The sequence below is a fragment of the Octodon degus genome, unplaced genomic scaffold (assembly GCF_000260255.1).
Source record: "Octodon degus isolate 3935 unplaced genomic scaffold, OctDeg1.0 scaffold00006, whole genome shotgun sequence".
Classification (NCBI taxonomy): domain Eukaryota; kingdom Metazoa; phylum Chordata; class Mammalia; order Rodentia; family Octodontidae; genus Octodon; species Octodon degus.
Window position 1 is genome coordinate 29,984,916 of NW_004524582.1, and position 19,259 is coordinate 30,004,174.

The 19,259-nt window shown below is 52.4% G+C and overlaps 1 protein-coding gene across 3 annotated transcripts in view; it reads right to left on the minus strand.

Annotated features, from left to right (window-relative positions):
* Jakmip1 (janus kinase and microtubule interacting protein 1) overlaps nt 1–19,259 on the minus strand; it is a 116,342-nt gene that overhangs the window by 56,238 nt on the left and 40,845 nt on the right. For 2 of the 3 annotated variants that reach the window (XM_004624581.2, XM_004624580.2), the window contains exons 1-2: nt 12,369–12,528; nt 8,130–8,624 (exon numbers count right to left, since the gene is read on the minus strand). In XM_004624581.2, the coding sequence (XP_004624638.1) occupies nt 8,130–8,624; nt 12,369–12,497 (624 nt within the window). In that variant the 5' untranslated portion in view covers nt 12,498–12,528. Of the gene's footprint in view, nt 1–8,129; nt 8,625–12,368; nt 12,634–19,259 lie in introns of those variants that run through there. The other variant, XM_004624579.2, reaches the window with a different exon arrangement.

Here is a 19,259-nt window from a genome sequence, read left to right on the forward strand (position 1 = left end):
GTGGTTAGGATAGATATATAGTTACATTCTCTTAATGAATAGAGTGATTTGTTCTAATGGTGTTTGTAGATAGGATATCGAGGCTGCATCTTGTACAGAAATTAACCACTAAGAAGAATGTATGCAATGTGTTAATTATTGAAACTGTCCTACCAATTTGATTCGAAACTCTCTCATTGTTATTTGTTTCTCAATAAAATTATGAAAAAAAATAAAAATAAAAAAAGAAGAAGAAGCACAAAACAAGGCTGGATACAGGTGGGGGGTGCAGTGCTACCCTAGAATGCAAACGGCCCTCCCTGAGTTCAATCTCCAGACTGGAAAAAAAAAAAAGAAAAGAAAAAAGAAAAGGAAAGAAAGAAAGAAGAAAATAACAAAACACAGCATAAAATAAACCCCCCAAGAACCTGTGCCGGCCTGGAGCCCGGGGAGCCAGGGAGTTCTCCAGCTGGTCACGCCACCCCTCATCCTCTAAACACCAAGTTTCATGCCTTGTCAGCAAAGAATACCATCATTGTTAGGAAAGGAGACGTACAGCAAAGAACAGAGAAGAGACCGACGTCCTGCGCCCCCGGCAGCCACAGGAGCTCACCTCGCTCCGCCTCCTCCCCCAGCCGGGCTCCTCCACCAGCGGTTTCTGTGATTCCAAGTGTTGGCCCGAAGCCTTCGTGCTCACTTCCCAGGGCCCTACAGCTGCACAGACGCCTCTGTGCACACGCAGGAACAGGAGGCAGCAAAGGAGACCACTGCAGGACGCCTGTGCCCTGGCTTTCCTCTTGTGTGACTACAAAACCGATAGTTTTCTCCTAAATTTGGTGAGCCCTTTCTACTTTGAGGAAGTTAACTGTCTGCTCTTTTCAGAACTTCCCAGCTTGTTCCTGCACTTTTTACTTCTCGAGTCCCCTGCATGCCACATGCATGGAAGACTTGAGTCGAGAAACAGGCAGAAGAGTGCCTACCTTTACCACCACAACCTGAAACTCCTTTCAGAGCCCATAGGGCACTGTTCATAGCTGCACCGCACAGGGCTCGATCTCTTAAGATGGTCGATGACCTGAGACAGAGAAAACCCCTCCACCTTCCGCATAAAATGGGATCCTATAGCCATCACCCTCCAAAATATCCGGGATGACGGGGAGCTTTACAGACGCAGCGGCAGCAGCCCGTTGGGCCCGTTGGTCTGCACAGCAAACGCCAGACCCCGACCTGCTTGAAGACCCAGAGAAAAGCCACCTCGGGGCAGGAGGGCAGGGTAGCCTCTAGAATACCCCATGACCACAAATGCCCCCTCTGTGGAACCAGAGAAAACCACTTAAATGAAATGGGCCCCCGGGCCCTGGTGGGATAAAGGTGGGGCCAAGAGCAGAGGCAGTGCAGCTGTGGTGGCGATGGAGTCCCTCAGGTCTCCCACAGGGCCCCCATGAGGTCCCCTGTGCCGCCCCTGGCCTCCTGCAATCTCACTCTTGTCTGGTTTTTCTGCTTTTCTGGATCCTTCTCCCTGCCTTCTTTTAGTATAAACAAACGTACCTTAGTAGCTCGCTTCCCTCCCAGTCAGCTTCCCAGCTGAGCCTTCTGGCTTCCGTCCTTCGTTCCATCTCCTTGAGTTAACGTCATGCACCTCAGGCAAGATCTAAGACTTCGGAAGAAAATACGCGGTGCCTCACTTCACGCGCTTCATTTGTTCCACAACTTTGGAAAATATGACATTTGTGTTCGTGCGGGAAACAGCCACGGTCGCCTTTGTTGCCCAACAGAGAGTTTGCAAACGGGAATAAAATTTTGCTAAATGCTTCTGAGAACCAAACTGTTCACAAACAAAAGCTTTGTGAACCGAGGTGTCACTGCGACTCCCCTCACGGCCGGCACCTCATCCGCCGTGTGCTGCCACCCTCCACACCCTGCTTCTGTGTGTTAGAAACCCCACAGGGCTGTGTAATTTGGCTTTAATCACCTCGTGTATTACTCTCACTTGCCCCACTCTGACGCCTTGCATTCCCTTCCTACAGAACCGAGTTTCCACCTCCTGGTGCTTTCTTCACGCTAAGAACTTCCTTTAGCACTTTCTGCGGACAAATTAGCTTCCCTCCCATTTATCAGAAAATGTGTTTGTCTCACCCGTATTTTTCAAAGCTGTGTGTGGAACTGTGAGTGGCCGATTCGTCTCTGTTCCATCTCAGAGCACACTCACATGTGGGGTCCTGCAAGGGCGCTCGAGTGGCTCCAGGCCACCGTCCTTCTCAGGAATTCAGCCATCCTGGTGCTCGCGTGCTTCTTAGCTTATTACAGAGAGGGGGATTATTTTTGCACTAGACACAAGACGCACAGCTGTAACCTGATCAAAGTGACTCATGTTGCCTAGATTCCTGATGTGTGTGTCGACTTAACCCTTAGAGACAGCGCGCGCCAGTCTCCCCACTTTCTTCTAGTGTGCTAAGTTGCGTGACCTTCGCTGTCCTCTGCTTTAGAACACTCTCCTCAGCCCAGTGAGCTCCTTGGGCCCAGTTCCAGCCATCTCCACTCAGTGCCTCCACGGCCACCAGGCCAGCTTCTGACCCCACCGATCTCGCTAGGCTGGACATTTCCTACAAACAGCTCGCAGCGATACGCAGTCTTCGGTGTCTGCCACTTAGCACGCTGTTTCTGTGGTCCCCATATGGCAGCATGTATCGATGTTTTATTCCATCTTATTGCTGAATAGCATTCCATTATGCAGATATAATTTTATTGATTCACCAACTGCCAGCTTCTTGGGCTGTCTCCACTTTTTCGCCTATGATGGCTGCTGCCGCCATGAACACTGACACATAAGTACCTAGACTTACACTTTTGTTTTTCTTTGGTAGATACCTAGGCGTGGAACTGCTGAGTCAGTGGGAAATTCCATGTTTAACATTTTGAGAAACCACCAAACCATTTTCCAAAGTGGAAATTTTAACCACTTAACAATCCTGGTAGCCACGAACATATGGGGAGGGGGTCTCCCACTGCTCCTCATCCTACTCAATTTTTGGTACTTTAAAAAAAATATTCTTATACTAGATATAAAATAACCCCATTATCATTTTAATTTGTATTTCCCTGAGAATCAGTGGTCGGGGAACTTTCCATAGGTTTCCTAGTGATTTAAGTACAGCAGCCCCTTGCTATTTCATGGCTCGACTTTTGCAAACTCACTGTTTCACCAGTTTTCAAAAACTATTAATCTAAGGGCTGGGGAGATGGCTCAGTGGAATAAGTGCTTCCCTGGCAAGCGCAAGGGCCTGAGTTCAATCCCTGGTTCTGCCCAAAACAAAAAAAAAGAAAGACAAATTAATCTAAATTATTTATTGTGAATTTTTGGCTATCTCGCAGGATTTTGCAGTACCACACAATATACGTATGTTAGTAAAATTACTTAAGTTTATGAGTTTAAACAATGGTTAAGAACACTAGAAGTGTTTTTAAAAGTGGGAAAGAGTGTGGGAAGGGCTCACGAAGCCTTAAATATACACATACTGAAATGAATACAACATCGCCACTCGGCTGATTCTCACTTAATCGAGGGGTGCCTGAAGCACAGCCTCCGTGACAAGTGAGGGACCACAGTGTCCTCTTTTTGCAGCCCCTTTTCAAGCTTTTGCCCATTTTTCAACTGGGTCGTTTTTCTTATAACTTTATGGTTATTATTATAACCTGAGCACAATTTCTTCCTGGCGCGTGTCCTGACAATACCTTCTCCAAGTCTGTAGTTGGCTTTGTCTCCTTCATTAAGGGACAGAACCCTCCAAGGTACAACCTTTCCTGAATAATGACTGGTGTATGACTACCTGAAGCATGTTTGCTTCCAGCTTGAGACGCCTGCACTGCAGAAACGGTCTTCTGTGTCCTCCAAGTAGCTTGTGGTTCTCACTTAGGTCCTGGCCACTCTGACCTAAGCTCTGAGGACGGCGTGCTGTGGCTCAGCACTCTCATCTTCCTACTCCCGCAGACCCCCAGCTCTTCCCACAGTTTATTCCGACACCACCCCTTCCCGGCTGACCTGCCAAGCCACCTTTCTCCTGGATTTGCGATCAAGCCAGCACACACAGGCCTGTCCCCGGGCTCCAGTGTTCCCTTGCCCTGTCTGACCCTCAGTCTCACTGCCCCACTGCTGCAGCGCTGGAGCAAGTATTGGTACAGGTTGCAGGAGGCTTCCAATTTTTTTCTGCTTCCAGACTGAGATTCCAAGTCACTTAAATTCCTTTTCTTCCACCTTCAAAGTTTTTAGAGTATTTCTGCAGCACCTAGTGAATGCATTCATCATGGGGCAACCAGTACGTGTGCAATCACATCTCAGTCCTTCCTACGTCCCTCCCTCCTGCCTGGCCCAGCCTGGGTCCCTTCCCATACTTTCAAAGAACCAACTCTTTGGTTGATCCTTTGTATTGTTTCTTCAGTCTCAACTTCATTAATTTCTGTTCTTTGTCATTTTCCCCCGTCTGTTTCATATTTGGACTGCTCTTGTCCTTCAGCACCCTGAGAAGCATCAGGCCGCCCTCCAGCTCTCAGCAGGCCCCACCCCCAGCTCTCAGCAGGCCCCACCCCCAGCTCTCAGCAGGCCCCACCCCCAGCTCTCAGCAGGCCCCACCCCCAACTCTCAGCAGGCCCCACCCCCAGCTCTCAGTGCATCAAGCTGACTACCACGACTGACCCTCACAGACCTAGAGATCAACTGCAGACACCCTGCGACCTACACCGCCTTCTAATCAAGGAAAAGGCATCTCTTTCCATTTACTTAGGTCTCCTTTAATCTTTTCAGCAATATTTTTTAGCTCTAGAATAGAAATCTTACATACCTTTCCTTAGATTTATTCCCGGGCATTTAATTTTTCTGGTGCTTTATTTTTAAATGCCTTTTTAATTTTTTTTTCATTTTACACTGAAAATGTAAATTTTCACTGAAAATTTCATTTTCATTGCTCATCTACAGTAACAAAATTGATTTTTATGCATTTATTTTGTATCTAAACACTTTGGTAATTTTTCATTCTAGCAGGTGTATTGCCCTTTCTTGGTCTGGATGTGTCCCACCAAAATTCATACGCTGAAATTTAACTGCCAATGTGGTGTCATTATAGGCGGGGCCCTGGAAAGGGACTCCACCGGTGACCTACAGAAGAGGCACAAGCGAGCGGCCTGCCACTGCTCTCCCCTTCCTTCCCTCCTGCCACATACAGACACTGCATTCAAGGCGATCTTTGGGGAGCGAGGGCAGGCCTGCACCATATACAAGCTGCCGGTGCCCCATGTTGGACTCCTCAGCCTTTAGAACTGCAAAACATAAATTCCACAGTCGCTTACAAAGTACACTGTCAGTGGTGCTTTGTCACTGCAGCAGTGACAGACTAAGTCAGGTCCCCGATTTCCACATCACCGTCATCACAATAAGCAACTGCAAATAATCTGGTTTCCCTTTACTACAATCTTTAAAACTCTTATTTCTTTTATGGACTTTGTATTTCGTGTCCTGGCCAGTGAAATGCTCCACAGAAGGAGTGATCACGGGCATCTCTGTTTAGCACTGAACTTGCGAGGGAAAAGTTAAACATTTCATCTCTACGAACATGTTCACCTTTCGATAGAACACTACATCAGCCTGGGAAATTCCATGCCCTTCCTGATTTGCCGAGAGGTCCATCATGAAGCTAAAATTTATCAAACGCTCTTTTCTATGTCTGTGAAAGTGGCCACACTGAGTTTTCCTTTTATTGTATTACATTGAATTCTATTTTAGAATATTAAATCAATTTTGCATTTCTAGAGTAAACTCAACTTGATCATGACTAGCCTTTCTATATCTTGCTGCTGTGATCTGTTAATACCTTGTTACTATTCTTCTACTTTTACGGGCAAAAACCACCAAATTTTCCATTTTAATAATATTGCTAAAAAAAAATATTGCTGATTTTGGCATCAGAGTTGTGCTGGCTTTATGAATAAGCCCAAATATGTCCCCACTGACGGGTGGGATTAGTTTTGTTCCTTAAATACTTCGAAGACTTTACTTGTGCAGTCATCTGGGCCGGGGCTTCTGTGTGGAACAGGGGTGAGTTACAGATTGGCTGTCTCCCACAGGCACAGGCTGCTCAGGGCTTCTCCTTCCTCTGCGGCAGTCTGGGCAGTCGCGCTTCTTTGAGGAACACGTCGGCTTCACCGAAGTCCCGCCAGAAGCTCGCCAGCACGCACACGCGCTGCTCGAAGCTTCTCCTCGGCTGTGGGAGCTGTGGTGCTTCCCCTTTGACATTTTTTGGTGAGCTGGCTGTTCTTTCTTTTTATTAAGTGTTGCTAGGACTACATCAACCTATCAATTTTAATTAACTTTTGAATTTGCTGATTTTCTGTATTGATTTTCTCTCTATGTTTTCTGGCACTTTACAATCGCCTCCACTCTACTTCCTGGGAGCTGCACTGGCTATCCTTTTTCTTCCTGAGATGTAAGCTCAGATATTTGAGTTCCAACATTTCTTTTTTTTTTTTTTCTTTTTTTGTCTAAAATATATTTTGCGGGGCTGGGGAGATGGCTCAGTGGAATAAGTGCTTCCCTGGCAAGTGCAAGGGCCTGAGTTCAATCCCCGGTTTCGCAAATAAAATATATTTTGCTCTATGGACTGAGTGACCACTCATAAATTTTGAAATGTAGCCAATTTGATAAAAAGAGTATCTGTCCCCTTGAGAAGAACAGGGTCCTGCTGTCGGCTAGCGCACAGTCTCACTTGCCTAATCGCATTTGAACCTTTCATATCTTTATTGTTTTTACCTCCAGGTTACATCACTTAGTTTACCTTGAACTATAACTGTGGCTTTGTCTATAGATCCTTTTAGCTTTGACACTTTATACTTTTTTTCTTATTAAATACATCCCTAGTGCTGCACTATTATTAAGAATTATCCTTATCTGTGCTTAGGACTATTTTTTTGTCCTGAAGTCTTTGACATTAATATAGCCAGACCAGCTTCCCTTCCGGTTAATGTTTGTATAAGGCATCTTTTCCTGTCCGCTGAAGCTCCATCTAGCCCTATCATAGCCAAGATAACAGCCCGTGTCAGCTGGGCATGGCTTTCCCTTTCATCCCAGCTACCCAGGAAGGTGAGGCAGAAAGACCAGAAGTTCATGACCATCTTAGGCAGCATGGTAGGAGACTGCCTCAAAATACCAAGGGCTGCCTTGGTGCCTGCCCGCATGCAGGAGGCCCTGGGTTTAGTTCCCAGTACAAACAAATAAAAGTAACTAAATCTCTCTGGCAAACACTGCTAATGTTTCTTCTAGCTGCAGATTCTCAGCCTCCAACACCACACTGGCTCAGCCCCGTCCACTGCAGGCCTCCTTCCTCCACAGGCCTGCTTCCTACCTCCAGAGAAGCCCTGGAGGATGGCACACTGCCTTCCCTGAGGGAGCTCACTGGCCTCTCCCATCACCACAGAAAGGAGAGAATGTTCTGTGGAGCAAACTCTTTCAAGTGACCCCAGAGAGACAGCAAAATGTCCTACTTCTCACACACAGGGGAGGCTCCGTCCAAGGGAGCCCCATCCTCCACCCCACCTGACCTCAGAATGTCCCAGAGGCGTGGCTGGGACTGTCCTCCCCCAGCAAGGGCTCCTTCCCGTGCCCTGGGGCGTTCCGGTGCACCCAGGCCTACAGCTTCCCAGCTCCTCAGCATCTCTGACACTGTCTGCCAGTGACGTTTGCCCTGCACGTGGCAGCAGCGTGGCTGGCCTGTCCTGGTGATCGCCCTACCATGGCCAACATGGAGGCGCGGGCCCGCTCCTGGATTAAGCCAACAGATGAAGAAGCAAGCATCTGGCACTCTGACCCCATACTGCACGCCTGTCTCACCACAGCCCTGCGCAATTACCACAGGACCACTTCACAGAAAAGAACATGGCTCCGAGCCCCCTGATGCCCACACACACCAAGCGAGGGGACACTGCGGCCACCTCCACGCCTCCCTACCACGCCTAGTGGGGCGTGCTCTGCTGGACCGCCAGGATCTGGAGCAGCAGCTGGAGCACCATGGGGCCTCAAGACGTGGCGGAAAATGAATGTGCACGCTTGGGGGGGAGGGAAGGCCGCTCTGTGCATCGCCACGTGGGGGGTGGGGGGGGGCACGTACCAGCCTGCGGATGTCACGCTCGCACTCGCGCTTGATGCGATGCACCTCGTCCTGGTGCGCCTGGTAGGCGGCGCGCAGGTCAGCAGCCTTGGCTTTGTCGGCCTGCATGCAGTTGCTGAGCGCCTCCTCCGCCTGCTTGCGAGCCGCTTTGAGCTCCAGGATGTCCTGCTGCAGGCGGAGGCGCTCGCTGTCAAAGGTCCTGCGCGCCTCCTCGCGTGCCTCAGCCAGCAGCGCAGTCTTGACCTTGTCAGCCGCGCCATCACGCAGCACATTCAGCGTGGCCTGCAGCCGCTGCAGCTCGCCCTCCTTGATCTTGGCGGTGCGCGCCGCCTCCTGCTCGTGCTGCCGGATGAGGGCCTCACGCAGCGCCTGCAGCTCCTTGGTCTTCTCCTCATGCAGCTTGGCCTTGAGCTCCGAGATGTAGGCCGTGTGCCGCCGCTGCTCCTGCTCGCGCTCCAGCTTGGCCTCCTGCAGTCGCTCACGCAGCTTGCCCACCTGCAGCAGGAGCGCAAGGTGGTCAGGGTCGGGGGTGGGCTGGGGAAGGTGCGAGGCCCTGTGCTCTGCACCCTGAGGCCCTGGGTCCCCACACTCCTGCTCCCCCGAGTCACCTGGACGGTCCTGAGCTCCCCCAATCCCCCACCAGCACCCTTCCTCCATCAGGGCTGTCTTGAGACCTTCCCTGCAGGTGGCCACCCCTGAGAATGCTGGAGAGTCAAGTCCTGGATGCCCTTCAGTTCCAAGATGAACAAGAAAGGGTTGTGCACCAATCATAAAACACGTTGCTGAAAGCATCTCTCACCAACACCAGGCAGCTTCTGCACTAGAATGCACTTCCAGTGGCCCATGCATGGTGACCCCTGGCTCCAGGGCCTGTGCTCTGCAGGTGCCAGGCCACCAAATGGCCTGAGTCTGTGCATCTAATCAGCAAACAATTTAAGATGTTATTCGTAAAATATGCTGGGGGGGGCATTTTCTTAAAATATTCCAAGACACTTCACTGGAGCTTTCATTTTAAATGCCACATAGTACCAAGTCCCAGAGGGCCCTCTACAGCCAGACAAGCTGCTTCGGTGGAGACGGCACCAATTCCGTCCACCCTGTCACTGCTGACCATGGTACCACTGATTTTAGGAGTTTTATGACATCTGAGTATGAATATGTCCCTCCTTGGAACAGCAGAAAATAAGCAAAGCCACCAAAGCAAGTACATGAGACAGGTCAGCATCTCGTTAGACCAAAGACAGCCACCGATGTAGAGCAAGATGACCAGCCATCCCTGCCCACCTCACCCAGAGCTGAAATCGAATCTTCTCCTCACTGCTAGGAAGCCAAGACTTTTAAGTATATACATGATTTCCCCAGTAAGGGATGAAACACTTCTGCTCGCTTCCCAGGAGGCCACGTGGTCCTAATCGCCTTGGGGAGTGTGGACACTGAACTAGGTCAGAAGGACAAGGGCCCACTGGATCCCAGCCCTGCTTTACTGAGCTGCATTCCCTAGCAATTACGTAAACTTGGGATGGTTCATTTTCTGTGTCAACCTGGCCGGGCCACGCGACCAATTACGTGGTCAAGGGCCAAACCACGTGCTGCAGTGAGGGTACCTCTTAGGAGAAGTCAGCATGTGTATCAGCAGACTGGGCAAAGCGGAGCGAGTGGGCCTCATCTGGTCACCTGAAGCTCTCAGGAGCAGTGAAGTTCCCACTGCACAAGGGAACTCTGCAGCAGACTGCTCTCAGGCAGGTCCTAGACCGCCAGAACAACCTTCCTGCTGGCTCGTCCAGCGCTCTTCACATCTGCCCACCAGGGAAGGGGAAAGTTCCCGAGTGATACACAGAGCTCTGTTCTTAGGGTCTGGAGCACGTGCACCAGGTGTGAGCAGCATGCCCAGGTGCGAGTCATGGGGGAGGGGCAGGTGAGCGCAGGGGTTGGGGGCAGCCTGGCTGCAGAGGGTGCCAACCGGGACAAGCGGGGTACACAAGTGTGGGGGGATGTACATAGACACAGATGTCACATGGAGAAGAAGCAGCAGGCTCCCGCGAGAAACACTGGTCGCAGTGACTCGCTGGTTGGCAAGTGGGTGGCAGCTGCAACCTGCTTGACCTGGCTCCAGCTAGTGGCTGCCCACCAGTCCTAGGAATTCTCCAGGCTGGGGGCTCTGGTCACCCTGACTGATGCTCAGGACACCCAGGGGTCGACGCCACTGGGCACAGGGGCAGTGTGAACATCCCCTCCAGCCAGTAAGTCCTCAGTTTGCTCCATTATGATGACTTGCTTGTCTTTCTTTTCCTGCACGTCTGCTATGAGCCCGACACAATGTGCCAAGTGCTGTGGACTACAGTCCCTGTGGATCACGGCATCACCCTGCATGGGGACTCAGGCTGAGTCATTTCCAAATGCAAGTCACACCCCAGGCCTGCAGTGTGCACACAGGGGGCTCACTGGATGGATGGCTGGGTGGGTGGGTGGGCGGATGGATGGATGGATGGACACATTTACCAGAGTCCTACAGTACCATAGCCAGACAGTGTTTAACAGAGATCTTTCGCTAAAACAAGAGCACTGTGAATGTGACACTCAGTATGAAATCAAAATGAAGATAATTTAAATGTGACTGTAAAGTGTACATTTACGGTTCTCATAGCAGACAGCAAGCACAGTGCTGAATGTACCGAGAACAGATATTTTCCCTGTGGCCATACAGGTAAAGCCCTCCAGAGCAGGCACTGAGGCGCCGATGGATGGACAGCTGGACCACATCTGTTTGTGGGAACTGCCATGTGTCCCAGAGGCAGGAAGGTGGCCTGAGCACAGGGCCTCCCGCAGACCTGCTGTCCAGCCAGCAACACCACTCCCACTCTGCTGGCTGCTGTGGCGGCTGAATTGTGACTCCCAGGCCCCGATGTGACTCACTCACTCATTCCTCAGAGAACCAGGGGTCAGACATTTAACAGATGGTGACACTGACCCATGGTCACCTCTGGCATCAAGGTTGTGGGGTGGGGGCTGGGGGCTGAAGAGAGAGCTTGATGGTCTAAGGGCCTGCCTGGCAAGTGCAAGGACCCAGGTTTGATGCCCAGGACGATATGATGTGCCAGCCCCAGAACCCCATGCATGCCATGCTGGCCACCCAAACTGGGCGTGGTGCCACTGGAGAGGCAGAGACAGGAGGATTACTATGAATCTGAGCAGTGTAGTGAGACCCTGTGCCAAATAAAATAAGGTCGGGGTAGCGTGAGACCTCATGTGACTCAGGCGTGCAGCTTCCCCCCAAACCACAGCTGCTGTTACCATTTCCAAGTCGGACCTGCGGGGCACTCAGACTCTGCTCCGCCAACCTGGCAGGTACAGCCATCCTGACCAGGCAGGGTGTGGCAGCCTCAGCTGGAAGAGGCAGCTGGAAGAGCTCCAGAAGCTGGCCTCCTGGTGCCACCTCTGTCCTGATGCGGCCTCTGCTCTCTCTGCAGTGTCCAGTCCTGGGGTCAGAGCCAAGGCCAAGGCCTGGACCCCTCTCGGACACTCAGCCAGGCCTGAGTCCCAGCACTTCACAGGACAGGCCCCCTGCTGCCCCCTCAGCCTCTGGGGCCACAACAGGACCCAAGAGCACCTCCGAGGCCCAGTGTCACCTCCCCAGCTAGGCCAGGCCCTCCACTGCTCACACCACTCAGGCCCAGGACCAAGTCCCACCCCGTTCTGTGGTCACAGAACCCAGGACAGTGCTGTCCTTGAACCCCCGAGGCAGAACCACACCAACAAAGAGGACAGTGGCGGCCAAGGACACAGATGCCACAGGGCTCTGCCCTGTGTCCATGGCACCAGGCCTTCAGGACAATCTCAAATGGGGCAGCTATTACCACTCCCTGGAGAAGCTCAGAGCACAGGAGAGAGGTGCAAAGCTGGTGTGGTGCTGCACGCCTGTAATCCCAGCACTCTGGAGGCTGACGCAGAAGGATCGCCTCAAGTTAGAGGCCAGTCTGGGCTACAAAATGCACTCAAGGCCAGCCTGAACTGCACAGCAAGACCCTCTCTCAAAAAGACAAAAGAAGAAAAAAGATCACAGAAGTGAGGAGGCTTCAAGTCACCTGCCTGAGATGGTGAAGCCAACAGGGCTGCGTCTGTTCTGTGACCAACTGGAAAAGGGTGCCTAGGTGGGAGAGGACCCGCCACAGGTACCCAGGACACAACCACCCCCCCATGCCCACCGCCCAGCCTCGTGGAGACCGGGCGTGCGCCGCCTACCTTGCTTTTTTCCTGCTGGAACTCGATCTGAATGCTGGTCAGCTTGGCCCGCAGCTCCTCGTTGGCCATTTGCACAGGGTCCGTCTCCATCTCGGGCTTCTCGCCCTTGCTCCGGCCCTTTTTCGACATGCTTCCACTCGGCTTAGACGTCGAGGTCCTGAGGTTCACGCCTGCCCTCCAGCAGGTGCGTCAAGCAGCTCCACCGTGCTAACCAGCTGTGCAGGGCTCAGTCTGTCCTCCACATAAACCAGCATGCCCTGGAATCCTGTGGGACAAGAGAAACCCAGTCAGCAAAGAGGTGGGAGCGGGCATCCTCCCGTGCTGGGGCCTCAAGGGCTATGTCACCATCACCCAGAGACTCCTGGGGCTTTTCGCTGTTCCCTCTGTCCCTAAGGATGAGACAACCCCATCTCCACAACTGCCCACCACATTCTGCAAACCTCAGTGAGCCGGATCCCCTGAGCCGCTGGGACCCCTGCTCCAAAAGCCAGGTCGCAGGCGTCACCTGAGAGCTGAAGCAGGACGCACGGGTGCAGAGAAGCTACATGTCCCCCCGTGCTCCCAGCAGTTCTGGAGCAGGGTCTGAGGACCACCCTGGGAGAGCCGGGGTTTTCAACCTTGTGAGTGATTTTCCCCTAGGAGGTAGAGGAGGTCACCAGGCTGACAGATGAGGAAACTGAGGCCCACACAGGCTGAGTGCCAGTCATGTCACACAGCTAAAAAGAAGGAAGCTGTGAACCTGACCAATGTCTGCAGCTGGAAGTGCAGAAGGAGGGCTGGGGCAGACCTCCAGGCTCTGCAGCCTGCGCCGCCTCAGAATCAATGGCTCCCGCTCCCCTCCCCTCCCGTTCCCCCTTCCCCTCCCCCTCCCCCTCCTCCTCCTTCTCACTGTGCCTCACTTCCATTTCCCATGACAGACTTAATGCTCACCGACTTCCCCTCTGTTTCCTCCATTTTAGGATCTAAGCTCCAAGTATCCAAGACCTGGATCCACTGGATCCACACCACACCTTTGTGCTGACACCGTGTCCACCATGTGAGAAGCACCCCAGAAAGATCTGTCACCTGAGCAGTGGGTAGCTGAGGGCTACCAGGGACAGTCAAGCAGATTTACTGGGTGCTCACTTCTCTGGTACTACCCTGTTATCCTTGGGCACAGCTGAAGAGATCTGTCGTCTCTGACCCTTGAAAGTGGGGCCTCAGAGCACAGAGTAGTTGAGTAAGCTACTTAAAGTCACACAGCTGGGAAGTGGTGGCACTGGGACTTGCTCACCAGGGGAAGGAATGCAGTGAGAACAGAAGATGTCAGTTCTAGGGCACTGGAGAGAAAGTGGCATGGAGGACCACAAAGAGGAAGCACGCGGGAAAGGAAAAAGGAGGGCTGGAAGACCAAGGGAAGATGGTGCTCCCTGAGGGAGCAGGCCACAGGGCAGCCCAAGACTCACAGGGACCACACAGCTGCTGCTGCCTCCCTCGGAGCTGGCAGGCCCTCGGCTTACAGGCAGCAGAAGCATAGGACAGGGGCACCAGCCAGAGGAAGGGGTGTGTCCACACGGCCTGCCCAGCCCAGGTGCCCACCCACACCCATTTCTCCTTTCCATACTGGGAAAGGAACCGAGGGCCTCCTGCAGTGAGGCAAGCTTCCACCCGAGCTGCACCCCAGCCTTTCTTAGCTCTTTACTTTGAGACCGACAGCACCTCGCTAAGCTGCTCAGGCTGGCCCAGAGCTTCCGATGCCCCTGCCTCAGCTTCCTGAGCAGCTGGGATTACAGATGTGCACCCTGCACCCACTCAGTTACATTCCTCTAGAGCAGACGGAGCCCAGAGCAACTGCTGACCGGGCAGGATTACCCAGGGGTCACCAGCCCTGCCACCGATCGACGGACTGCAGAAAGGTACATCCTGGCTTTGGCTAAGTGTGCACTCCATTTGCGCTGATTTGTCTTATTATAGCTTAATGCATAATTCATTCCCTGGCTCCTCTGAGCACAGCAGTTCTCAGAACCAGTTCCCCTTTCAAGCTGAGCAGGGAGTGCCCTGCAGGTGGAAGTCTGACCTTTTCATCTTGTGTTTGTTTTTTTGAGACAGGGTCTTGCTATGTAGTTCAGGCTGGCCCTGAACATTCTATGTAGCCCAAGCTGGACTCAAACTCGAGGCAATCCCCCTGCCTCAGCCTCCCTAGTGCTGGGCTTACAGGCGTGTAACACCATGCCCGGCACAGCATGATCCCTTTTATTCCCACCTGCGGCCACTTTGGATACTGACAGGGACACAGCACAGCTTCTGATACAAACCCAGGTGTCTGTCCCATTGGCAAAATGCTGTGCCCCAGAGACGGACGATGTAAATCATGTCAGTGCCCTCAACAAGCTCCGTGTGGACAGGCAAACATCACCAAGAGGCGGGCGGAGCGCAAGGCCAAGTGTCCCTCACAAGCTCAATTTTCTGCATCATGTATTTGTTGATACTTTCTGCTGAGTCACAAACATTCACAGGGCATCTCAGTGCCAGGGGCACTGGCCAGCTCAGTGCCAGGCCCTGTCCCCTGGGAACACAAAAGGTTAACAAGAGATCCTAGGTGCCACTAGTTTACTTCTTTACTCTCTTCCACATAATCTAATTATAAATTTTTATTACTGCTTTTGAAAGAAAACAATGTGATTTTTTCCATACAGGAAGACATCCAAGTTTCAGAAAAGCACCTGCATTTAACAGGGAAGGGTACAGAGCAGGGTTGAGAAAGAATAACGGGGGACCTGTGTGGAGGCTGCCAGGCCCACTGCTGTCACCTGGAGGAATGGCACAGACTTCCCTCTCTGTACCCCATCCTAACCCCAGGCCAAATGCTCCCAGGATAGATCAACCAACTGCACAAGCTGCCCCTAAGCCCAGGTCCCAACACTGGGACCCCAGGGTGTGTCAGGAGGAAGGGAGATGAACAGGGCGCTGTCAGGAGCTGCCCAAGGTGCTGGCCTGCTTTTGAAGGTTCACATGGCATCAAGGTATGATGTCAGTACTACATGGGCCCCACTCCAGCTCCAACACCCCCGAACACCACGTTTGAAGGACACCAGCGACAGTGAAACACGCCCTGGGTACATGTGACAGGCACCATCACAGGCTGAACTCCTCACCCCCACACCTGCCTAGTGATCTCACCAGGCCTGTAGGACGTGATTAAGGGGAAATGGGGTCCCAGAGTGAGTCACAATGCAGTGACCAGCATCTTTATCAGAAGAGATGAAGACGCAGAGGCAAGGAGAGGTGACACAAGGACCAAGGCACAGTCGGGACGCTGCCTCTGTGAGCCCAGGAACCAAAGGCAGCCATGAGCACCAAGAGCCGCAGGAGCAGGACGGGGCCTCCCAGGACAGGTCCCCTGCAGCCTCAGGAGGCCCAGGCCACTGACAGCGTCTTCCAGGCCCCTGGCACCCCCCTGGCTCCTGGCCTCCAGGACAGCTTCTAGTGCTGAAGTCATTCTGAGACACTTCAGACACCAGCTCTGAGGCACTCACATCTGTTAGGTAGTGAGAGTAGACAGGAACAAGTGGCCCCGTTGTTGTGAGACCCTTTCCGTGCATACAGAGGACAGAGCTGGACAGGAATGGACAGACTTTGAGGACGGCTTCCAGCCACACACCTAGGCTTTTCCCTCTCAGTGGGGGGTTACCTGAGGACGCAACCTTTTCATACAAATCTTGGGGGTACCTGATGACGGGCTCACCATACATCCCCCAAGCAGAGTGGCTGGCTCAGGGGGCGTCCACCCTGAGCTACTGGGGTGCCATGCTAGACTCCCTGTACCAGACTCCTACACCAGCGCCCTCGCTAGAGGTGGGTGCCAAGGGCCTGCTTTGTCCACACTGTGAGACTTCTCACCTGCCATCGTCAACCCGAGGTTCCTGCCAGTGGGTATGGACTGGGCTCCACGGGGGCAGTGTAAGACCACCTGCAGGGGGCACCATGAAGCCCCACACGAGAGCCATTTGGTGGGCCTTTGCTGCCGTGGTTTCCGGAGTGATGGAGGAATAAGTGATTGTTTAACCTCTTCTCTGTCTTTTCCAAGACACTGTCCACAGGGAAAACGCAGTCTTTTTACACAGGAGGGGAGCAAAGGCAGAACAGGAGCGCTCTCACCTGCTGGTGTCCTTGGGCATCACAAAAGCCATGCACAAGCGGCTGCAATAAAGATGACTAAAAGCCAACCAATGGTGCCCATAGGGCACGTCCTCCACCCAGGGCCTGGCACACAGCAGGCGCTCAAAAATGGTGGCCTCCTTCCCCCACTGCTCACAGACCCAGAGAGTGAGGTCTGTAGAAGGAAAAGCGCTTGCCCAAGACCCCAGGGCCAAGGGGGAGGAGACCCAGGCACATGAGCCCCAGACCCTCGGCACAAGGCAGGCCAGAGGCTGACCTCACAGCGAGAGGGCCATGAGGTGGTGGGGCCACACCTGGCTACCATCACAAGAGACCGCCCTGACCACCAACCACACCACATGGAGGGGGAGCAGTGACAGTGTTGAGAGTGAACGCTGCACTTCCTGCGCTGTGGCTTCCCAAACAAATGTCCAGTGCGGTCCCCCCGGCCCCTCTATGAAGTGTGGGCAGCAGCCAGACCTTGCCTGCTGCCTGCTGTGGCGCGGCCCTGCTCCCCCATCCTGCTCCAGGAGATGGCCCCTCTTAACACACTGCTCACTTCCCAGCCCTCACCCACAAAAGCCAGCAGAGACACAACTTCTGCACTGAATGGAAAGCCCCCCAGACACCAACAGGAAGGACAGTCCTCCTGACTGGTCACCCTCAGCGACCTTGTTGGCCATAAAGCAGCCCAGAGAAAGCAAGTGTCCATGGAGAAGCCACTCATCATTTCAGCCTTCGGGCCCTGGAAGGGCGTGGGGAAGAGCGCCTGCTTCAGAAGGTCATCAGCCAGCTTTTCCTCATTTTTAAAGTCAAGTTTGGCAGATGCCTATAATTCCAGCTACTCAGGAGGCTGAGGCAGGAGAACTGCAACTCCAAGGCCAGACTGGGCAACTTTGTGAATCCCTGTCTCAGAAAATTTAAAAGGCAGAGGATATGGCTCAGTGGCAGAAAGCTTGCATGCACAAGGCCCTGGATTCAAGCCCCAGCACACAAAGTTAAAGAAGTATTCAAGTAAACTCCATCAAAGAAACCTTAAAAAGGAAGCAAAAAGGACAACTGCTCTCTCATCACCCACCCCAGCCTGAGTGCAGTTCACACCCCGCTGGCTCCTGCCCAGCTGTTTCCCTCATGGGAACCACCTCAGTCATTTTCGAGTTTCTCATTTCTACTCCATGTCATAAAGCAAGCTCTCTGCAGGCTGCCCGGAGGGTGGGGGTGCCATTCGCGCCCTTCTCTCTCGGGTCCCACCCTCCACTCTTGTCTCCCTTATCCCATCTGCAGCCCAGGCTGCCAGTGGATGCAAGGGATGGGGCTCAGCCCCTCTGAGCCTGGTGCTCGGTGTCTGGAGAATTCGAAGAAGGATCAGGAAGACACTTCGCATCCTGACACAGCAATCACCAGGCAGCAAACCTAATGTAAGTGATCCTTAAAAGCCCTGAGCATGTGGACCATGCCTCTCCAGCTCAGTACAACTCCAAGCCACAACAAAGGCTTGAAAGGCTGAACCTGCGATACAGCAAACATCCACAGCTGAGACACCAAGGCAAGCAGGGCTAATGGCCCAGGAATGGACGCTATCAAGAATTGAAGAAGAATCAATACTTACCGCTCCCGAAAGCAGAAATGGAAGGAACCCTTCCCAACTCAGTGCTACACTGTACCAGGCAAAGACATCCCAAGCAAGGGAAGCCAAGGGCTGATCTTCCTTGGGAACAGAGGTGGGAAAGGCCTCAGTATGTACCGGAGGACCAAGTCCTGCAACAGACACCCACACACACACACACACACACACTCAACTATGTGGGATTTATCTCAGAAACGCAGCGTTTGTTTAAGGTGGAAAAATGTGTCCACATCCTATTATATCATATGAATTGAACAAAGATGAAAACCTCGCAATCATTTCAGTAGATGCAGAGGGCGTGGGACAAAATCCAATGACCTTTCCCATGAAAGCACTCAAACAATGAGTGAACAAGGGAACTTCTTCAGCCCCATACAGGGTCCTGTGGACACAGACGGCTAGCACCACACTGCTACTGAAAGATAGGGTGCTTTCCTATAAGCTTAGCAAAGACTAGGATGTCCATTCTCCAAGTCTACTGGAGAACACAACAGAGCTGTTGAAAACAGGTTTTAGCCAGAACACCCAGGGGAAAGAAAAAGAAATAAAGGTACCCAGATTGGAACAGAAAAATTAAAACTATTTCTATTTCTAATAGATAGAAAACACTAAGGAGTCTATTACAATAAAATGAATCTATTCCACTACTAAACAGGTTGAGCAATGTAGCATGATACAAGCTACAGAAATCCCCCAAAATCTCAGATGCTCACAGGTTCTGCCGGTGGGTAGATAAGGAGGCATGAATGTGGATTAAGGGTGCGATACTGGCATTAAGGCCATGGATAATGGAAGCCCCACCCCGGGCATATGCCTGTAGCCTGGATGGAAATTAAAGCGACAAAAAGAAGACAGGCTGCTACTGCTGCAGCTTGCTGCCTGCTGCCTGCCACACCATGAACTATTTCTCCTCTGTGCTGCCCCTGTGTCATGCCACACTGTTTTGGAGCCAGCTAACATCTTTACAGACTAAAACCTCTGCTAATTGTGAAATAAGCCTCTTTTAACCTGTGGGCATCAGGTATCTTGTCCTAGCAACAACAAAGTAACTGCCAGGGAGATAACTCAGTGGCATAAATGCCTGCTTGGTGAGCTCAAGGTCCTGAGTTTGATTCCTGGGAGAGAGA